The sequence below is a fragment of the Hippoglossus hippoglossus genome, chromosome 8, assembly GCF_009819705.1.
Source record: "Hippoglossus hippoglossus isolate fHipHip1 chromosome 8, fHipHip1.pri, whole genome shotgun sequence".
Classification (NCBI taxonomy): Eukaryota; Metazoa; Chordata; class Actinopteri; order Pleuronectiformes; family Pleuronectidae; genus Hippoglossus; species Hippoglossus hippoglossus.
In genome coordinates this window covers 23,076,593-23,096,969 of record NC_047158.1, presented here as the reverse complement: position 1 = coordinate 23,096,969, position 20,377 = coordinate 23,076,593, and the positions used below count along the sequence as shown (strand labels likewise).

The window sequence follows — 20,377 nt, the reverse complement described above, 5'->3', positions numbered from 1 at the left end:
GAGAGAGAGACCAGAGAGAGAGAGAGAGAGAGAGAGAGAGAGAGAGACAGAGAGACAGAGAGAGAGAGAGAGAGAGAGAGAGACCAGAGAGAGAGAGAGAGACAGAGAGACAGAGAGAGAGAGAGAGAGAGACAGAGAGACCAGAGAGAGAGAGAGAGACCAGAGAGAGAGAGAGAGAGAGAGAGAGAGAGAGACAGAGAGACAGAGAGAGAGAGAGAGAGAGAGAGAGACCAGAGAGAGAGAGAGAGAGAGAGACAGAGAGACAGAGAGACCAGAGAGACAGAGAGACCAGAGAGAGAGAGAGAGAGAGACCAGAGAGAGAGACAGAGACAGAGAGAGAGATGAGGATGAGAGGAGGATGAGAGGAGGATGGAGAGGAGGATGAAGAGGAGGATGAGAGGAGGAAGAGAGGAGGTCGGTGTATATTTTTTACACATATCGTGATATTACTTCATTCTGATATTGATGTTGTGACAGAGACTTTAAAATGATTCCTCATGTTTGAAAAGAATGACCTCACATTAAGAAATATGTCATGAATATACGTCATTAATTCAGATTCACGTCAAAGTTTGAGTCTGTGGAAGAATCCTGCCGTTGGGTGTAATATGCAGCACAAACACTGGAGGTCGCTAGAGGAGCTAATGGAACTAATGTCATCACATGCAAATATCACTTTCTCTCTGCGTGAGGGTAAAGTTGAGATTTGTACAAAAACATTATTCAACTCGTTGTTTGCGTTCAGCTGCAGTTGAAACGATTCATTTGAGTTAAAACACAAACTCAACTTGAAGATGGGCGGGGGGGAAGTGTTTTGTGGACTCAAACACTCAAATAAGAGTTAAGTTTATATTAAAATAAGAGTCACTCACCTCCTCGTGGTTCTTCTTGATGAACAACAGCTCCTCCTTCAGGCCGTCGATCTGCATGCTCAGGTCCGACTTGGCCAGAATCATCTCTTCCAGGACTCGTCTCAGTCCCCCGATGTCGGCCTCCACCAACTGACGCATGGTCAGCTCGCTCTCAAACCTGCAGCAGGAAACAACGTCAAAACCTACTGGACCACAACAACATGACAACATGACAACACAACAACAACAACTTGTCGGCTGTCAGGTGTCACACTCACTTGGTCCTGAAGTCGTCAGCCGCCAGGCGAGCGTTATCGATGCTGAGGTGGACGGCTCCGTTCACCCTGATGGCGCCTTGAATCTGAGAGGAAGGTGTGAACTCAGATTATGTTATTTCTCAATAATAATAATAATAACTTTGATGTTCTGTTTTCTTGCTTTTATTTGTCCTCTTTGTGAAGTAAAAGCTGTTTTGAAAGTTGCTCTATGAACAAAGACAGATAAGATAATAAAACATCATTTAAAAGAAAATAATAAAACAGACAAAAATCTTTTTGGTAAAAGTGACGATTTAAAAAGGTCGTTTTTATCTGTTTGATCAAATGAAAAACAAATCTATTCACTGTTTCGGTTGTTTTTCAACATTTGAGTAAAAAGACTCTGAAACTTACAACTTTTTATTTTCACACTAAATATTGAATTTCCTCCTGAAGAGATGAAGTCACCTGAGGATGACGTCACGTTACCTTGGCGGTGATGTCAGCGATGGTGGTGAAGAAGGCGCTGTAGTCTCTGGTGGACGGTCCCACCTTGCTCTCCACAAACTGCCTGATCTTCAGCTCCAGCTCGGCGTTGGCCTTCTCCAGGGAGTGCACCTTGGCCAGGTAGGTGGCCAGCCGGTCGTTCAGGTTCTGCATGGTGAACTTCTCGTTGCCGATGAGGCTCTCGTCCATGCCGGACACGTTGTAGCTCCTGGAGGAGGAGATGCGGACCCCAGAGCCTCCTGCTCCACCGTACACACTGCCGGCCCTCACAGACGACACCAGTCTGCCGCCGCCGAGGCCCATCTTGGAACCGCCGGAGCTCGACCTGGAGGAGGAGGAGAAGATGCTGGACATCATGATGGAGGAGGTGTTTTCTGCAGACGACACAGAGCAGAGTGAGGCGCAGCATCTCTCTCACCTCCTATTTAAACCTGCTGCCGCCAAACAGCCGTGAATCACTCGGCAAATACCTTGACGGGAGGTGAGGCAGGAATGTGCCTGGGTGTGTCGGGGATGGTCAAGGTAACCTTCACACCTGGGAACATGTGACAGTGAGGATCTCTGTGAAGCCTCAGGACGACCTTTAGTTTGAAATTAGCAGAGTTAGTGAAGCTGTCACAACAGGAAAGTTGATCACAGAGTTGAAGACAAAGCTTTAAATGTCAAACTTCTCTGGAATGAGATAATTGTGTGATCACAGGAAATTCTACTCGACTAAAGTCGTACGAGAAACTAAATGTTTCTGTGATGGAAGAAACTCTTGGAAAAAAACAATAAAACAAAAAACTTTCATTTTCTAACACTTCTACTGTAAACGATACTAAATACTAAGCTCTAGAGATTCATCTTCCTACAGTGAAGATCATGTTACTTGAATTAATGTAGTTAAAGGTGTAATAAAGTTATTAGTCATAGTTATTATATAAGTAACTGTCCCTCTAAGCTCTAATATCGAATTAATCCTTGAACTAAACTCGCCTGTGGCACAGAGTCTTCTGGTGACGTCATCAGTGACAGATGAAGGCGTTTGCTGCTTCTTCATCGACCTCGTCATCATCATTTTGAGGACCAGCTGTTGAGGACCAGCTGTTGAGGACCAGCTGTTGAGGACCAGCTGTTGAGGACCAGCTGTTGATGACCAGATGTTGAGGACCAGATGTTGATGACCAGCTGTTGAGGACCAGTTGTTGTGGACCAGCTGTTGATGACCAGCTGTTGATGACCAGCTGTTGAGGACCAGTTGTTGTGGACCAGCTGTTGATGACCAGCTGTTGATGACCAGCTGTTGAGGACCAGTTGTTGTGGACCAGCTGTTGATGACCAGCTGTTGAGGACCAGTTGTTGTGGACCAGATGTTGAGGACCAGTTGTTGAGGACCAGATGTTGAGGACCAGTTGTTGTGGACCAGCTGTTGATGACCAGATGTTGAGGACCAGTTGTTGTGGACCAGCTGTTAAGGACCAGCTGTTGAGGACCAGTTGTTGAGGACCAGCTGTTGTGGACCAGATGTTGTGGACCAGCTGTTGTGGACCAGATGTTGTGGACCAGCTGTTGAGGACCAGTTGTTGAGGACCAGCTGTTGAGGACCAGCTGTTGAGGACCAGATGTTGAGGACCAGTTGTTGATGACCAGTTGTTGTGGACCAGCTGTTGAGGACCAGCTGTTGAGGACCAGCTGTTGTGGACCAGCTGTTGAGGACCAGTTGTTGAGGACCAGATGTTGAGGACCAGTTGTTGATGACCAGTTGTTGTGGACCAGCTGTTGAGGACCAGCTGTTGAGGACCAGCTGTTGTGGACCAGCTGTTGAGGACCAGTTGTTGAGGACCAGCTGTTGAGGACCAGATGTTGAGGACCAGTTGTTGAGGACCAGCTGTTGAGGACCAGATGTTGTGGACCAGCTGTTAAGGACCAGTTGTTGAGGACCAGTTGTTGAGGACCAGCTGTTGAGGACCAGATGTTGTGGACCAGCTGTTAAGGACCAGTTGTTGAGGACCAGCTGTTGAGGACCAGATGTTGAGGACCTTTCGTTCCCGAGCTCAGGGACAAGCAGTGACACTATGGAGGAGCTGGGAATTGAACCGTGGACCAAGAGATGAATCATGAAACTGATGGGACAGAGTTTGGGTCCCCAGGAAAGGGACTTGGGGGGGGGTGCTGCGGGGGACTCATTTCCATTCTTTAGAGGCCCCCTCTTAGCTCGGGGCCACTGCTTTGTCGACCCCCCCCCAAAACCTCCTCTCTGGAGATCATGTGTTTTCCTGTTTGAACTTGTCCTCGCCTCCTCTCGTCCTCGTGTTATCGCCTCTCCTCATTCCGACCTTTATCACACCACACCCCCCCGCTCCCAGCGACACGTCTGTCAACTCCACGTCTGTCAACTCCACGTCTGTCAACTCCACGTCTGTCATGCCTTAATCAACAGACACACACCGACAAATTACTTACGTGGGAAATGTCAAACCTGTTTCTACGCCCCGGCCCGTGTGACAATGCACGACTCGTCCCGCTCGCTGACAGCAGGCGGTGCAGCGAGCCAACACATCAATCACCTGTGAACCCCCCCCCCCCCCCCTTACTGCAAACTGAACCCGGGTCAGAGCTCGTTTCCATCATCAGCTGAACGGGTGTGTACGACGTGCACGCAACGTGCACTGACACAATGACACGGTTGATTAAAGAAGGAACTAAAGGACAAAGTTGACGGAACGAGTTTCAGAAGTTCAACTGGTTCAGTTCTTACGTAACAAACACATTCACTCTTTATGAAAGAGTCTGTCCACACGTATGTTTTTGGGTCCATAATGATGATGTCATCAATGATGTCATAAACCGGGGACCAAGGTTTTTCAGGTTTAACAGAAACGATGAATCTCAGACATTCGACTTCAGGTGAACTTCAGAGTTTTCAGTCCTACGAAGCTCGTTCACTTGTTATCGGGTAAATCACCATGGTAACTTAGTAACTGACCAATCCCTTCCTTTGAACCATGACATCATGTCCTCAGAGGATCCGTGGAGCTGGTGTGGATGGTTCGAGTCTCTGAAGAGGACCAGGGTCTTCAGAGACCCACAAGATCCTTAAAGGGACGGATAAGGGAAGTTTAAATCAACGTCTGGTTGGTTCAGTGGATCTCAGAGACAGTATGTGTCCTCAGAGTCAGTGTGTGTCCTCAGAGACAGTGTGTGTCCTCAGAGACAGTGTGTGTCCTCAGAGTCAGTGTGTGTCCTCAGAGTCAGTGTGTCCTCAGAGTCAGTGTGTGTCCTCAGAGACAGTGTGTCCTCAGAGACAGTGTGTCCTCAGAGTCAGTGTGTGTCCTCAGAGACAGTGTGTGTGTGTCCTCAGAGACAGTGTGTCCTCAGAGTCAGTGTGTGTCCTCAGAGACAGTGTGTCCTCAGAGTCAGTGTGTGTCCTCAGAGACAGTGTGTGTGTGTCCTCAGAGACAGTGTGTCCTCAGAGTCAGTGTGTGTCCTCAGAGACAGTGTGTCCTCAGAGTCAGTGTGTGTCCTCAGAGACAGTGTGTCCTCAGAGTCAGTGTGTGTCCTCAGAGTCAGTGTGTGTCCTCAGAGTCAGTGTGTGTCCTCAGCGTCAGTGTGTGTCCTCAGAGACAGTGAGACAGTGTGTGTCCTCAGCGTCAGTGTGAGCCAATCAGCTGTGAGGTTCAAACTTTGTCTGAAAGTTTTTGTCGACATTTCAAAATGGCGTCAGCAGCACAAGATGGCCACACACATCTCTGCAATTGTTTGGCTTCATTTTCGTCCAGTGGGAGGAAGTGGAGACACTTCGTCCATCTTTATTTACAGACCATGACCAGAATGGCGTCATAGCAGGGAATGGGACGTGGCTATGACCTGGACGTTGACACCTCAGAGTTCAAATAATGTGTTATTTTTCTTTACGTGATATTTTATAAAAAGTCTTTTGCTCGCAGGTTTTTATAAATGTTTGGTTTGTTGACGTGTCGAGGTTCACAGCACCCCCTGCTGGTTGATTTGTGAGTAAACCCGAACACATCTACTACTTGCTTCTTTTTTTTCTCTTATTATTTTGTGTATTTAACTTCCTGTTCTTATATTTTTGTTTCATGTATTTGTTACTTCATTCTCTTGTTGATTTTATGAACACAATTTTATATTTGAATGTTTTCTGATTGTATATTTTGATATTATACATGTACAATATATTATATTTTACAAACTTTGCTTTATTTTATTTATATTTTATTGTTATTTTGTTATTTTCCCACTTTTATGTTTTCTAAAATTTGTTGTAGTTTCTTTGCTTTTCATTTCCGTTGTCTCTGAGTCACAGACACGATGTCGAGTTCTCTTTTTTTATTTTAATTTGTGGAAATGTTTTGTTTTTATTAAAATCTCTAAATGATCAAAATATTCATCACCAATAAAATCACGGGAGCCACAGACACAAAGTCAGATTACATTTTTATTGCAGATTTCCCATCAGACTCGTGAACCGACTGCGTCGCTCTTTGGGTTCACGTGGAGCTGGTGGTCACCAGGTTTCCAGCTTCGTCCACCTCCTGGACGATGGTCACCACCCTGGTCGTGCTAGTGGTGGTGATGGTGCTGCAGAAAGAAAAAGACAATTCCACTTGACGAAATGATATAAGAAACATTTACAGCTCAATTTATTTCCATGGCTTGTTTCTATTGAACCTGGTTTTCACTGATATAAATTAAATAATGTAAAATGCTCCACTTATGTCACTTAAGTCATTTCTAATCTGATCAATGTATTTTCTCCATCGTCTGAGAGCAACAACCAGTCGGGACAGTTTCTGTGTTTGTACACAGACACATATATGTGTTATATATCAACATGACCTTTAAAGAGGCTTCGGACTCAGTTCAGTTTGTGTGTGTGTGTGTGTGTGTGTGTGTACTAAATGTGTGTGTATGTGTCATAAAGTACAAATCAGCACTTTAATTCTGACAAAACCAAATTTGGATTTTAGATTAAATTCTGGACTAAAATATCAGTATTTAGATATTAACTTATTTCAAAGTTTTGTGAGGTATTATTTATGATCATTTTCTAAAATATGAACCATGTATTATTGTAATTCTATAGACACTTATATGTAATGTTGAGTAGGAGATGATGTAGTGAAGCTGACCTCTTCGTCTCCCCGTCCAGCAGACGTCGGTACTCGGCGATCTCCATCTCCAGTCGGGTCTTGATGTCGAGCAGGTCGCTGTAGAGGTTCCCCTGGTTCTTCAGGTCGGCCCTCAGCTGGGCCAGCTGCTCCTCCAGAGCCTCCACCTGCCTCTGGTACCCGGCCAACATGTTGGCGTATCGGTTCTTGGTCTCGGCCAAAGTTCCCTCCAGAGCTCCTTTCTGTGAGGAAAGACATTTTATTTCACCAACTTTATATTATTCCTTTATTTATTTGACGTGGAGATGTTTGTTTCTCTCACCTTGCTGAGCTGAGCCTGAAGTTTGATTTCCAGAGTCTGAAGAGTTCGTTTGATTTCTCCGATCTCGGACTTGGACGTCTGCAGAGTCTCAGTTCTCACGCTCACCTCTTTGTTCAGCTCTGTCGACTGTGGAGCAGGTCGCAAACTTTAGACACAAACTTTACTCTTTAAATCTGTGACCTTAATAAACACAAGGTTAATAATTATAAAATAACAATATAAAAAACAGATCTTTTTGTTTAAATTGGAAGGAAAAACCTTCAAATTAAAGTTATCAACATACAAACAATAACTAAAAAAGTAAAAATCTAAAAAATAAAGGTAACAAATAAAGTTTAAAAACTGAAACAAAATTTATTGAAAAGAAATGTAATGAATCAAATTGTAAATAAAAAAAAGTTCACTAATGTAAAAACTAAAACTTTTATTTAAAAAATGCAACTGTTAAATAATAAAGTTTTAAACAGCTTAAGACTAAGAAAGTTGTAAATCTGCAATCAAGAAAGAAAATATAAACTTCAACAAGTAAAGCTTTTAATACAGGAAAACTAAAGTTATAAAACTGATCCTGAATCACGTTTCAAGCTTTGATAAAGCTGTCCTGGCCTGTAGGGGGCAGCAGTGGCCACATTCACACCCTCACCTTGGCCTGGAACCAGGTCTCCAGTTCTCTGCGGTTCTTGGAGGCGGCGGTCTCGTAGTGTTCTCTGATTCCAGCCATGACGACGGACAGGTCCTCCTGAGGAGCGGCGTCCACCTCCACGTGGACCTGTCCTCCCATCTGAGCCCGGAAAGCCAGCAGATCCTGCAGGAGCACGAGGACGCCGGTCACACCTCTGTGTCTTTACCAGTGTCACATTGTTCTGTTCTCTTGGTTTCATTGGACTCACCTCCTCATGGTTCCTCTTCAGCTGGATCAACTCGTCCTTCAGACCCTCCATCTGCATCTGCAGGTCGGAGCGGCCCAGCGTCAGCTCGCCCAGAACCCTCCTCAGGCCGGCGATGTCGGCCTCAACCGACTGACGCATGCACATCTCATTCTCGTACCTGGAAATGAAAGAAAGTGAATTTTCTTCAAACTGTTCGATCGTCATTTGTAATCAGATCATTGTCGTCTTCTCCGTCCTCACTTGACTCTGAAGTCGTCAGTTGCCAGTTGGGAGTTGTCGATGGCGAGGACGAGGGCTGCGTTTCCACGAGTAGCGTTACAGATCTGAGCAGAAGAAAAGGGTGAACTCGGGATTAAAGCGGTGACATTTTTCATTAGCTTTAAATACATTGTTTTTTGAAATCATGGCCACCAGGGGGCTCAAATCAGAATTAAAGTGTTCTTCATGATTATCGTATCATGTTTCTCTGAAGTCGCACTCGGACGAAAGAAAAGAGCTGTATAGCTGTAAAATATATATATAAAAAAGTTTAACTAACAAAAGCTGGTTTACAACTTAACTAAAATCTTAGTTAAAAGAAATGATTGATTTAAAAATAAAACTTTAGACCTTCGAACACAATGTTTTAAAAAACAATAAAGATTCAATCATTCATTTCAACTATTTCACCCAAATTAAGTAACTAAACATTTGTTACTGATTAAAAAACTTATCTCACTTAAAATGCTTAATAATAATCACAACATAAAAAGAAATATGAAATTCAAGAACTTAATAAGAATTAAGACATAAAATATATGAAATTAAAAAAGTCTCTCACATGTGGATTTTTAAAAAATAATCTAAAGTTATAAAACTTCAAGTGAACGTCTTATTTCATTTGTGCATAAATTATTCAGTCAGACTTGTTTCCGTGGTTACATCACTCAGGTGATAGAACCTGTTACCTGTTCACACCTGCCCCCCCCCCCCCCCCCCCCCCGCTTCAGTACCAGTTTCTCTTCTTGTTTCCTCGATGACAGAATTCCAACATCTTCAAATATTCAATTACACCTTGAAACAACGAAACCATTAAACTCGTAAATCTTTAACCTGCTTCTGTCTTTTTTACGTACTTTTCTGTTTCCTGACTTTTCACAGTAAAAGTTTAAAACCACAACAGGTGAAATCTGCAGGTGTAATCAGATTACTTCAGCCTCACTACAAGTCAACTGGGGTTGAATCTTTAGTTTCAACAGTAACCAACCAGTTAGTAGTTAATAAACAATCATATCAAGTAGAAACTTATGAATTTGAACCTAAAACCCTGATTCAGGGTGTGAACTCTCCTCACCTCTTCCTGCAGCTGTTTGATGCGGATGTTGAAGCCGGTGAGGTCGTGCGCCGCCGGCCTCGCCCTGTTCTCCAGGAACTGTCTGATCTTCAGCTCCAGTTCGGCGTTGGCCTTCTCCAGGGAGCGCACCTTCTCCAGGTAGGAGGCCAGGCGGTCGTTGAGGTTCTGCATGGTGGCCTTCTCGTTGACGGTGATGTTGTCAGCCATGTTTGAGGCACCGGTAGAGGCCGGGGAGGCGAAGGAGTAGGAGGCGTTGGACACTCGGACTCCGGACCCTCCGGCTCCTCCGTAGACGCTGCCGGACCCCATGCCGCGGCGGAAGGCGCTGGAGACGGTGGGGCTCATCGTGGCGGAGTTCTTGACGTTCATGTAGCTGCTGCGGCTGGAGAAGGAGGTCATGGCTGCTGGTCGGCTGATAGCTGGCTGATGATCGGCTCTGAGCGGGGAGTGAAGATCAGCTGGGACCGTGGCGCTTTTATGCCTCTGAATAAGGCTGGGGGGGGGGTAGGTGTGGTCAATCAGGTTTAGAGGCCAAACATGCCGGAGGGGGGGGGGGGCAGCAGCATGGCCCCGGGGCCTGGACATCAGGCGGGTGAGGTCCAGCAGGTCGAGTCAGTTTAAGAGACGACAGAGACATTCTCTGCATCCTGTCCCTCAGGCGGGGGGGGGGGGCTCTCCTCCTGATGGACGGACTGGTCCCGTCAGTCAACACGGAGCCTGAGGACCTGACATCCAGTCAGACGTCCTCTCAGGCGTCCTCTCAGGCGTCCTCTCAGATATATATATATATATATATGTGTGTATATTGCGACATTAGAAGAGCACACAGGAACCAAAATGTGCTGTTTCTTAACAAAACAAGAATTTAAATGTTCTTGAACCTGTAAAACTGGTTCAAACCAAAACACACACACACACACACACACACACACACACACACACACACACAATGAAAAAAAGGAGCACGACTCAAACTGAGTTTAAATCCAGTTACTGATCAGAATCAAACATGTGAACAATAAACATTTAACCACTTCCTGTTTCTGGCCTCATCTCCCCCCCGCCCTCTGTTCTTTCAGTTCTTTATACAGGAAACTTCACCTGAGCGTTCATGGGCGTGTCCCGGTGAAACATCACATGTTTGATTCCTCGTGTGTTAAACATGAAGCTCTGGAGGGAAACTTCCTGGATGTTGATTGGCGTTTACAGCAGTCAATAGCTTTGAATGTGTGTTAGCGCCCCCTGTGGTAGAGTCAACAATAACCAGCCTCCTCACTGTCCAGCTGATGACCGGGACAGTGAAGGTTCCATGGACGGATCTTAAGACCAGAACCGGAGCCTGGAACAAACAGCCTCCAGGTTATCTCCTCGTGGCCCACTGATCATGGGCAGAGGTGTTTCTCCCATCATGCCTCTGTGCTACGAGAACGCTTCAGTGTTCTCTTTAATTTAAACTCATCGTATAGCGTTAGCTTTAACTTGCACGTGAACAACACACACACACACGCACACACACACGCACACACGCACACACACACACACACACGCGCGCGCGCACACGCACACACGCACACACACACACGCGCGCACACACACACACACACGCACACACACACGCACACACACACACGCACACACACACACGCGCGCGCACGCACGCGCGCGCGCACGCACACACGCACACACACGCACGCACACACACACACGCGCGCGTGAAGTTGATACTCAAATGTACGTAGATGACACGGTCGTCCTCGCACATGGGAAAAATGGACGAAGGGAAGTGGCCGCCATATTCATTATTAATTATTATTAATATTCATATATATGAAAGTCTTGCCTGAAACTCAACATCAGTAAAACAGCTTGTATGTATTTTTCAGCCAGATATCATAGTTAAGGGAGAAAGGATCCAGATCTCGTTTTAAACATCTGGGATGAACTCTTGACTCACATTGAAACATATGATGTGTTAAACTGTCCAATTCAATCTCAGGAACTTTAGGAACATTAAACCAGCTCCTGCAGCAGAACTAAACCTGTACTGGACAAAAGCCACATCACCACTGTGACATCATCAGAAGACAGAAGCTCCTGACCTGTGAGAAATCACTGATGTTAGTGTCTAAAGTGAAAAGAGTTCATATCACTGGGCTCCGACCAACAGATCAGTCTTCAGAGCCCAGATTAAGTTCCAGATTTATCATGGTTCAAATCAACCCAACCATGGAGCCATCGCACATAAACCAGCTGACCCGGATGTTGTGGTTTTATGGTTGTGTTGTTTTTATGTTGTCATGTTAATGTCTCTGCAGATGAATTATGAGAAAGAAACTGAGCTTATAGTTAACTCTGGTTTTTGCTGAGGAGATGTACAAAGAAATAAATCAATCAGTTTAATCATTAACACACAAACACACACAAGTGTCTCGGTTCATCACAAGGGTTTTATTTGTGTCTTTCTGAGAACGGCCGTCAGATCTTTGTTGCTTCACTCGCTCGTCACCTCTTTTGTGACGATCACCACTGTGCGGGTGGTGGTGGAAGATGAGCTGCAGGGACACACAACATAATGAATTCTTCTGTTTTCCTCCATAAATGTTTTGAACAAGAGAAGAAACATCTTTACTGTAAAAGATGAGTTCATTTGAAGATATGAACTCACCTCAGCGTCTCTCCGTCCAGCAGCCTCCTGTACTCTGCGATCTCCAGCTCCAGCCTGGTCTTGATGTCCAGCAGCACCTGGTACTCGTGTCCCTGACGCTCCAGGTCGTTCCTCAGCTGGGCCAGCTGCTCCTCCAGGGCCGACACCTGCCTCTGGTACCCGGTCAACATGCTGCCGTATCTGTTGTTGCTGTCGGAGAGCGTTCCCTCCAGAGACGATTTCTAACCAGCAGAACAAAACCGTGTCAGAAAATGATTCTGTTGAATCCACACGATGAATTAAAGATGTAGAAACTCACCATGCTGAGTTGAGCTTGGAGCTCGATCTCCAGACCCTGGAGAGAACGTTTGACCTCTGTGATCTCGGAGCGCGATGACTGAAGAGTCTGGGTGCTGACGGCGACCTCCTTATTGAGATCATCGGACTGTAGAGCAAACAGACACGTTAGAAATGAGTCTGCTCGTTAATCAGCTTGTATGCAGATGACACACTTTCACACACTTTGATATTTGTCATCGTACGAGTTCATTTGAATGAACTATTTAAAAAGTCACTTGGTTTTTAATTCGGCCAGTAGTGATTTCACGTTTTGATGTAATATTCTTAAAAAACAGAACATATTCATGTTGATGTCGGAGGGTTTATGAAACTCACCTTGGAATGGAACCAGGACTCCAGTTCTCTTTGGTTCTTGGAAGCAACATTCTCGTACTGTTCCCTCATGGTGGCCATGACGGTGGACAGATCCATCTGAGGTGCGGCGTTCACCTCCACATGTACCTGACCGCTCATTTGAGCCCGCTGAGTCAGCAGGTCCTAAGGAAAACATCCGGGTCAGTGAAAAGTTTGTCATGAAATTAATAGAAAATCACAGGTAGTTTTCAAACCCACCTCCTCGTGGTTCCGCCTGAGCTGGATGAGTTCCTCCCTCAGAGCCTCGATCTGCATCTCCAGGTCTGATCTTCCCAGAGTCAGTTCGTCCAGGACTCTCTTCAGCCCGGCGATGTCGGCCTCCACGCCCTGACGCAAGGCCAGCTCGTTCTCAAACCTGTGAGGCAGCAGCATCACTCACATCAGCTAAATTCTTCTGTTACCTTGGGCCTGAGCCGAGCATAGAAACTACAACTGTATTTGACTTTTAGGCAAAGGTTTTCTGTTCCTGTCAGATTCTGCAGGAGGTGGATGAATCGGTTAAACTCACAACCTTCACCGAATGTTTAAAGTTCTTAGTTTTCACACATGAATAAAAGAAAGTTTGAATATTGAGGCTGATGAGCTGAGGCAGAAAAGCAGCTCAGTTTATCAACTGACACGTCTTTGACATATATCAGGTCTACGTGTTGCTTCTAATTTAAATGACTCGTTTCCTCACTTGACCCTGAAGTCGTCACTAGCCAGCTTGGCGTTGTCGATTGCCAGGTAGAGGGCGGCATTTTTAAGGTTGGCATCGTAGATCTGAAAGAAAGAGAAGAACAGTTACTTTAATCCTCTGCACTCAACAGTCTGAAAACCGAACTTCTACTGACACTAGACAGTTCTTCAGCTTATTAAAGAGGAAACACACAAAGTAAAAGCAGTAGATTTCCAGTTAAAGTCTTGTTGTCTGAGTGGTTTTCTGTTCTCGTGCACATCGTGTTGATGCTGCTGCTGCTGAGCCTTCGTGTGCTTAGGTGTAGCTGCACCTGTTTCCATCCTGCAGGAAACAACTGATCATTTCTGTCTCAGCCGCTGAAGTTTCATACCACAAATCATTTATTTTCAAGCTGAAGAAGCTTTTAGTGAAACAGCTTCTTCTGTGAAGCCTCTACAGTGCGATGGAGACGAATCTGTACCCAGCATCAGAAACTGGTCTCACCTTGTCCTGCACGTCACTGATGACGAACTTGAATGCAGAGCAGTCGTGGCCCTCGGGTTTGGTCTTGCTCTCCAGGAACTGTCTGATCTTCAGCTCCAGCTCGGCGTTGGCCTTCTCCAGGCTGCGCACCTTCTCCAGGTAGGAGGCCAGGCGGTCGTTCAGGTTCTGCATGGCGATCTTCTTGTTGTCTGAGACATCGACTGCGTCAGACAGGTTGAAGCCGCCTCCAGCAGCAGCACTGCCGCCGGCAGAAGAAAAGCTTCTGGGAGCGGCAGTGCTGGAGATGCGGACCCCAAAGCCTCCGGCGCCACCATACACACTGGGTGACCTCATGGACCCGAGGCGGTTTGCACTGGAGAAGGAGCCGGAGCCGGAGCGAGAGTAGTTGGACATGGTGGAGGAGTTTGTCTGCTCTGGATGGAGAGGAGGGAATGTGGCAGAAACTGAGGTCGGCTGCTTTTATGGCTTGAGAGTGGGGCGGGGGAGTTCACCCCTCCAACACACACACATGCCTCAGGCTAAGAAACACACACTGAACCAGCGGACAACAAACAACCATGAACCGATCACCGCAGGAATTTGTAGTGTAGGTCTGTTGCACAACGATCCGACTCGTGTGTTTGTTCAGGGGTTAGGGTTCGACCCTCGACCCCCCTCCGTCCCACCCTCACCTGGATTCCTCTGTGCATGTTCAGACCTGTGTGTGTGTGTGTTTGTGTGTTTGTGTGGGTGTGTGTGTGTGTGCAGAACCCCCCCCCCCTGTGTTATTGTGCAACCAAACAATGAATCCCTCAGTGACGGCTCTTGTCTCTGTTTGCTGTGACACAGGCTGATATTTACCCTGGAGCTGGTGTTCAGTCGCACTGATCTCAGTTATGAAAGCAACACGGGAGTAAAAGTATCATACAGAAGTAACTGAGTATTGTATCTTACTTTATTCCTCTTATTTCACAAAGATATTTTGTGCTACATTTATCATTTTAGAAGAAACACAGGTCAGTCAATTTACCACATGACGACCGAGAATCTTCACATATGATAAACTTTTAAAACAAATTGTCACGTCGCTCTAAACTTCTCATTGAAGCCGTTTTCTGATCTGAGTCCGAAGCTTCATGTGTTTGTTGTTTCCTTTGATCTGTTAGTTCTGGTTTCACGTCAGACAGCGTCTGCGTCTCACTAGCAGCATCAGCACCTTCAGGCGCAGTACTCCACAGTACTCCACAGTACTACACAGTACTCCACAGTACTCCACAGTACTACAGTACTCCACACTAGTTCCAATGCACCAAATGACGTCCTCATGCTTCCAACATATCGTCGGAGGTGAAGACTGCAGCTGCTTCTTCTTCTTCTTCTTCTTCTTCTTCTTCTACTGTTTAATTCTGTCTCTAATTGCTGTGATTGGTCCAAAAGTCCAAACTATCCAACAAAGTGTTTTCACTGCAAACCAACAGAACCAGGTTCAGTTTGATCCAGACCCAGAACTCCTCTTCTGCTCTGAGGAACCTTTCACACCTGATGTTCAGAGCTTCAGACTGAACTGAAGAGTCTGAAGCTCTGAACCAAACCAGGTGTGAACGAGGTCAAAGTTTGAAGTAATGATTTAAATAACATTACACTTTTATTTCCTTAAACTTCTACAAATGTCACCACCTTCTAAAAAACAGAACATAAAGATAAAAGAAAAATCGATGTGATGAGATGTCTAACAGGGTCCTGTTATTGAAACACACAGTAGATGGCAGTAGTGCATCTAGATGTTTGTTGCTCTCATCAATAAACCAAACAAGGAAGAAAGAGAAAGGGAACATTTTGAACCCAAGGCATCTTCATGAAGACCGACCACGAGGAGACTGAGGATTTTTCTGTTTTTTGAAAGCGATAACATTTTTGGGGGATGTGTGGACATTTGTCAAAGTCGTAATATATAGAAAGACCTTTGTGAAAAGTAAAGACATTTAATGTAGGTGAAGAAATATTTATTTTTGGAATGTGGAGCGTTTTAGTCTGAAAGCTAACACACTTTTTAAAATGAGGAAATTTTAGTTTTAGAAAGTGAAATTTATCTTTTAAAATGAAGAAAAGTCAAAAATATTTTTAAAAAGTTTTAAATGAAGAAATTAGCCTCTTTTCCTTCAGACTCTAAACTGTCGACATGTTCAGGACTGAAGCAGATTTTAGAAATATTGAAATATTTACTCAACGAAAAGAACAACCTCACAGTTGATTGAAACTCGTCACCAAGCAAACTATTTTTTAAAGAAGAATTAAAAGTAAAATAAAAATGATCTGTGAAGATTTAATGGTGAAAATGAACCATATATATTAGTATAAATATACTCATGGTTTTCATTTTTACTTGAATTCAGATTATTTTGTTCTTGAACATCATCAACCCTCGAGTGCTGGTGCAGCACTTAGTGGCCATTAGAACAACTGCAGTGGAATAAAAAAAGACACAAGAGACAAGGTTTATTTTGAAGCACCTCAGCAGACTTTAATAAAGACCTTTAAATCTTTATATCTGTGTGGGAGCAGTGAGAGCGCCCCCTGTTGGTGCCCTCTAGGCCATGCTGACTGTTTCTCTGGAGCTCACCACCTGCCCATCCACCGTCTCCTCGATGACTGTGACGACTTTCTTAGTGGTGATGGTCTTGGGGGTAACGCTGGTGGTGGTGGTGGTGCTGCTGGAGCTGGAGCCAGAGACTGAGACGGAACCGGAGCTGGAGCCGAAGCCGGAGCCGGAGCCGGAGCCGAAGCCGGAGCCGGAGCCGGAGCCGGAGCCGGAGCCACTACAGAGCAGGAAAAGAATCCGATTTTATTCAGATGTCTGTCTTTCTGATGGATGAAGATAAGAACCTGTTGACATTTGTCTTTGTTGTCTCACAGGAACATTTAGAGCTGAATGTCTGAGCTATTCTTAGATTTACAAAAGCTCATGACTCATCATCATTTCCTCAAGTCAAACTTTTTGAGCCTGATTTGATGCAAGCTTTCTGAAACCTTCAGTATTATTTTATATTCATAGTTTTTTGTTTCTTATATTAGCGGTAATATTTTTTACTTTGATTAAATTTCACAGGAAACTGAAATGTCTTGATGACGATGTTTCTGAATTCTTTTTGATCAAAAGTTAAAGATGTTGGATTTGAGTAAAACACATGATTTTATTTAAAGAGAATTAAAACCAGAATTTAACACAAAAATGGTTTAAATTAAGTTTAAGATCAAACAAACCCATATGAGCATTTTTTTTTAAAGATAAAAATGTTGACACAGGAACAAAATCTCCGTGTAATTACAGATAAATAAGAGAAATCTGTTGGTGGTTCTGTAATGGAAATATATTTATCTTCATGTATTTTGGAGGTAATGTTGTTTTTGGCAGCGTTGACCTGCAGGACATGAAGACGTCTCACCTGCCGCCGCCCTCTCCGTCCAGCAGCCTCCTGTACTCGGCGATCTCCATCTCCAGTCTGGTCTTGATGTCCAGCAGCACCTGGTACTCCTGGGACTGTCTCCCCATGTCGGCATTCAGCTGCACCAGCTGCTCCTCCAACATGCTCACCTGGTTCTGGTAGCCCATCAGCTTCATGGAGTAGCGGCTCTGCGTCTCAGACAGGGTTGCCTCCAGCCCGGCTTTCTGCAGGAGACCAAGAGGAGACGGGTCAGTTTGTTTTATCGCCTCCGAACATGAAGGTGTTTTCTGAGATGTGACGTTACCATGCTGAGCTGCGACTGCAGCTCGATCTCCAGACTCTGCAGCATTCGTTTGAGATCTGTGAGCTCGGACTTGGACGTCTGCATCGTCTCTGTGTTGACAGCGATGTCTTGGTTCAGAGATTCTGTCTGTGAGGAGGGAAAAGACGACAGCGTCATCACAGCAGGTCAGAACTTCCTGTTTATACATACAATATTAAAACATTTTATATTTCCTACAAAAACATCTAAAGAATCAGTTTCCACTTGAACTGACTGATTGCACCATTTGTTCATATTGACAATAAAATATCTGTCACTCTTCCACCAGATCAGATGATGGGAAACACTGACAAGCAAATCTTCAGATTATGATCCCACACAGGTTCAGAGCACCGAACTCTGTTCAGTTAAAGACATTTAAAAGTCGGTGAAGTTCACAAACTCAGAGCTGAATTTGAACAAAGACCATCTCAGAGTCAGACGACACATCGAGGACTAAAAGACGAACGTCTCAGCACGATTTTCTGTAACGAGAAACTAAACGAGAAGAAGCGGCGTTCACTTTTTAATCTCACAGACCAAACTCATGTATTATTAACCCTTTTAAAATCTCTTTTTAGTTTCTGTGGTTTTTCTTCATGGGTTACGAGTCTCGAGACGACAGACGTGACCGTAGAACCACAGCTCGTCACATCCTCACCTTCGACTGGAACCAGGCCTCCAGCTCTTTGCGGTTCTTGGCGGCGACGGCCTCATAGTGCTCCCTGATCTCGTCCATGATCTTGGTGAGGTCCTGCTGAGGAGCGGCGTCCACCTCCACGTTCACCTGACCACTCATCGAAGTTCTCGCAGCCATCAGATCCTACAGACCAATGAGGAGAAACAGGTGGAGGTCAGGACTGTGCGGACATTTCTGGTGTTTGTCCAATTCGGATCTGCTGAATGCGACCTGAGCGACTCACCTCCTCGTGGTTCTTCTTGAGGAAGATTAGCTCCTCCATCAGGCCCTCGATCTGCATCTCCAGGTCGGTTCTGGACATTGTCAGCTCGTCCAGGACTCGCCTCAGCCCGGCGATGTCAGCCTCCACCGACTGACGCATGGCCAGCTCGTTCTCGTACCTAAACATCGGACAAGGGGCGGAGTTCTAATTCTGTATTCTAACAAAACAAACGTGCTGAATGAAACAAGAAGTTAGGATCTGATTGTCTCTGATTGTTGGACCAATGGTTTAAAGAATCACAACTAGTCTGTACTCACGGCATCGGAGACATCATTAAAAAACTATTCTTATATATATATATATATATATGTTCATTTATATATTTAATACAACAGATGTAATATATCAGACGGGTTCAAACCCTTCAGTCGAGGGTTCCGGTTGATCTTAGTGTCAGTTATAGCTGTTTTATTTACTTTACTACGTGAACCTGTTAAAAAATCTGTCCGTTAAAAATTGTTTCTAAGAAACGAAAAAATAACTAATTGGGTTGAATCAGCTGACCAATCAGAGCAGACTTCATCAGGAGGGGGGTCTTAAAGAGACAGGGGCTAGAACCACGTGTTTGAGACAGAGGCTGAAAAGAGGAGCTGCAGCGATGGACAGTCTGGGGACACTGATGTTTTCTCATTACAATGATCCGTCTCCTTTAAAGACCAAAGGTAAATGACATTTAACAGATGTTGAAACTGTTTCTTCTCTTTCTTTTCTCTTTTTTAATAATTATCTGAATAAACACGTCAGCATCTGTTTCTATTTGCTGTGATTTACTTTCCCTCCTTTGATCCAAAGATGACGTCACCGGCCCTTTAATTTTGATTTCAGATCCTTTAACCTTCACGCTGTAACGTTTGGATTCACTCACTTGAGCCTGAAGTCGTCGGCGGCCAGCTTGGCGTTGTCGATGGACAGGTAGATGGCACCGTTGATTTTGGTCGCCTGCTGGATCTGGAACGTGAAGAGAAGAGATGATTTTTTTCACTTTAAATTGAACGTAAACACATAAATAATCATATTCTGATTCTTCAATGAAAATGGTGGAGGCGTTAACATAAAATTTCTCATCGTGAAATGATTGACAGACGATTCAGGACGTGGGAACATGTGATCTTCAGTTTAAATGTTTGTTGCTCATCTCGTGGTTAAACCTCGTTCACGTGAATCATTGTCTCTGCTGGTTCTTGTCGAACAGGCTCTTAAAGCCCAGAGGAATGTCAGCTGTCAATCATCAGCAAGTCTTTGGTATTTACTCTTATGTCATTTATTATTATTATTATTATTGACTTTCTTTTCTTCTTTCTATTCGTTTATCTTTTCTTTGGTGGAAACTCTTCAGTGTCTTGGTGGAACCTCAGAGACATGTGAAATGTGAAATATGTGAAATATTCAGATGAACTGATTGACGATAATCACATCCTTTAGAAAATCGATATAAATATTTCTTTCACGCAGACGTGCTGCTGCTGTCATAATTTAACATTGTGAGTTTTCATATGTGAATTTTCTCACAGAACCTTTTTGAGAAGATGGAAGTGTCAGAAGATGATGTCATGTGACCACGTGTCAGAGGGGAGCCTACCTTTCCCTGCAGTTCTGCGATGGTGGCGTAGTAGGCGCTGTAGTCTCGGGAGGACGGCGAGGTCTTGCTCTCCAGGAACTGTCTGATCTTCAGCTCCAGCTCAGCGTTGGCCTGCTCCAGCATGCGGACCTTCTCCAGGTAGGAGGCCAGGCGGTCGTTCAGGTTCTGCATGGTGGCCTTCTCGTTGGCAGAAATGCCCTGGTTGTCGGCACCACCACCAAATCCACCGCCTCCTCCACCGCCTGCTCCATAGCCTCCTCCACCACCTGCTCCACAGCCTCCTCCATAGCTGAAGCCA

General features: G+C 44.9%; 4 protein-coding genes across 6 annotated transcripts in view; all 4 read right to left on the bottom strand.

Moving 5' to 3' along the window:
• Positions 1-1,972, bottom strand: part of LOC117766022 (keratin, type I cytoskeletal 13-like) — a 10,407-nt gene extending 8,435 nt beyond the window's left edge. The window contains exons 1-3 of the mRNA XM_034592723.1: positions 1,598-1,972; positions 1,130-1,212; positions 873-1,029 (exon numbers count right to left, since the gene is read on the bottom strand). Of these exons, the coding sequence (XP_034448614.1) occupies positions 873-1,029; positions 1,130-1,212; positions 1,598-1,972 (615 nt within the window). The remainder of the gene's footprint in view (positions 1-872; positions 1,030-1,129; positions 1,213-1,597) is intronic.
• Positions 1,973-6,038: 4,066 nt separating this feature from the next.
• LOC117766023 (keratin, type I cytoskeletal 13-like) lies at positions 6,039-9,717 on the bottom strand. The gene is made up of 7 exons (XM_034592725.1): positions 9,275-9,717; positions 8,182-8,264; positions 7,942-8,098; positions 7,695-7,856; positions 7,052-7,177; positions 6,751-6,971; positions 6,039-6,199 (listed from the first exon to the last, which is right to left on the bottom strand). Exons 1-7 carry the CDS (start codon positions 9,671-9,673, stop codon positions 6,109-6,111), a joined length of 1,239 nt encoding a protein of 412 aa, XP_034448616.1. The 5' UTR covers positions 9,674-9,717; the 3' UTR covers positions 6,039-6,108.
• A 2,218-nt stretch (positions 9,718-11,935) lies between these two features.
• On the bottom strand, positions 11,936-14,187 carry LOC117766026 (keratin, type I cytoskeletal 13-like). The gene is made up of 6 exons (XM_034592730.1): positions 13,795-14,187; positions 13,312-13,394; positions 12,831-12,987; positions 12,594-12,755; positions 12,238-12,363; positions 11,936-12,160 (listed from the first exon to the last, which is right to left on the bottom strand). Exons 1-6 carry the CDS (start codon positions 14,185-14,187, stop codon positions 11,936-11,938), a joined length of 1,146 nt encoding a protein of 381 aa, XP_034448621.1.
• Positions 14,188-16,268: 2,081 nt separating this feature from the next.
• On the bottom strand, positions 16,269-20,377 carry LOC117766025 (keratin, type I cytoskeletal 13-like). 3 transcript variants are annotated; one of them, XM_034592727.1, is made up of 7 exons: positions 20,080-20,377; positions 19,366-19,448; positions 18,462-18,618; positions 18,200-18,361; positions 17,521-17,646; positions 17,217-17,440; positions 16,269-16,589 (listed from the first exon to the last, which is right to left on the bottom strand). In XM_034592727.1, exons 1-7 carry the CDS (start codon positions 20,248-20,250, stop codon positions 16,361-16,363), a joined length of 1,152 nt encoding a protein of 383 aa, XP_034448618.1. In that variant the 5' UTR covers positions 20,251-20,377; the 3' UTR covers positions 16,269-16,360. The 3 variants fall into 3 exon arrangements, with proteins under 3 accessions (XP_034448618.1, XP_034448619.1, XP_034448620.1); XM_034592728.1 differs by having other exon boundaries at positions 16,269-16,583; XM_034592729.1 differs by having other exon boundaries at positions 16,269-16,565.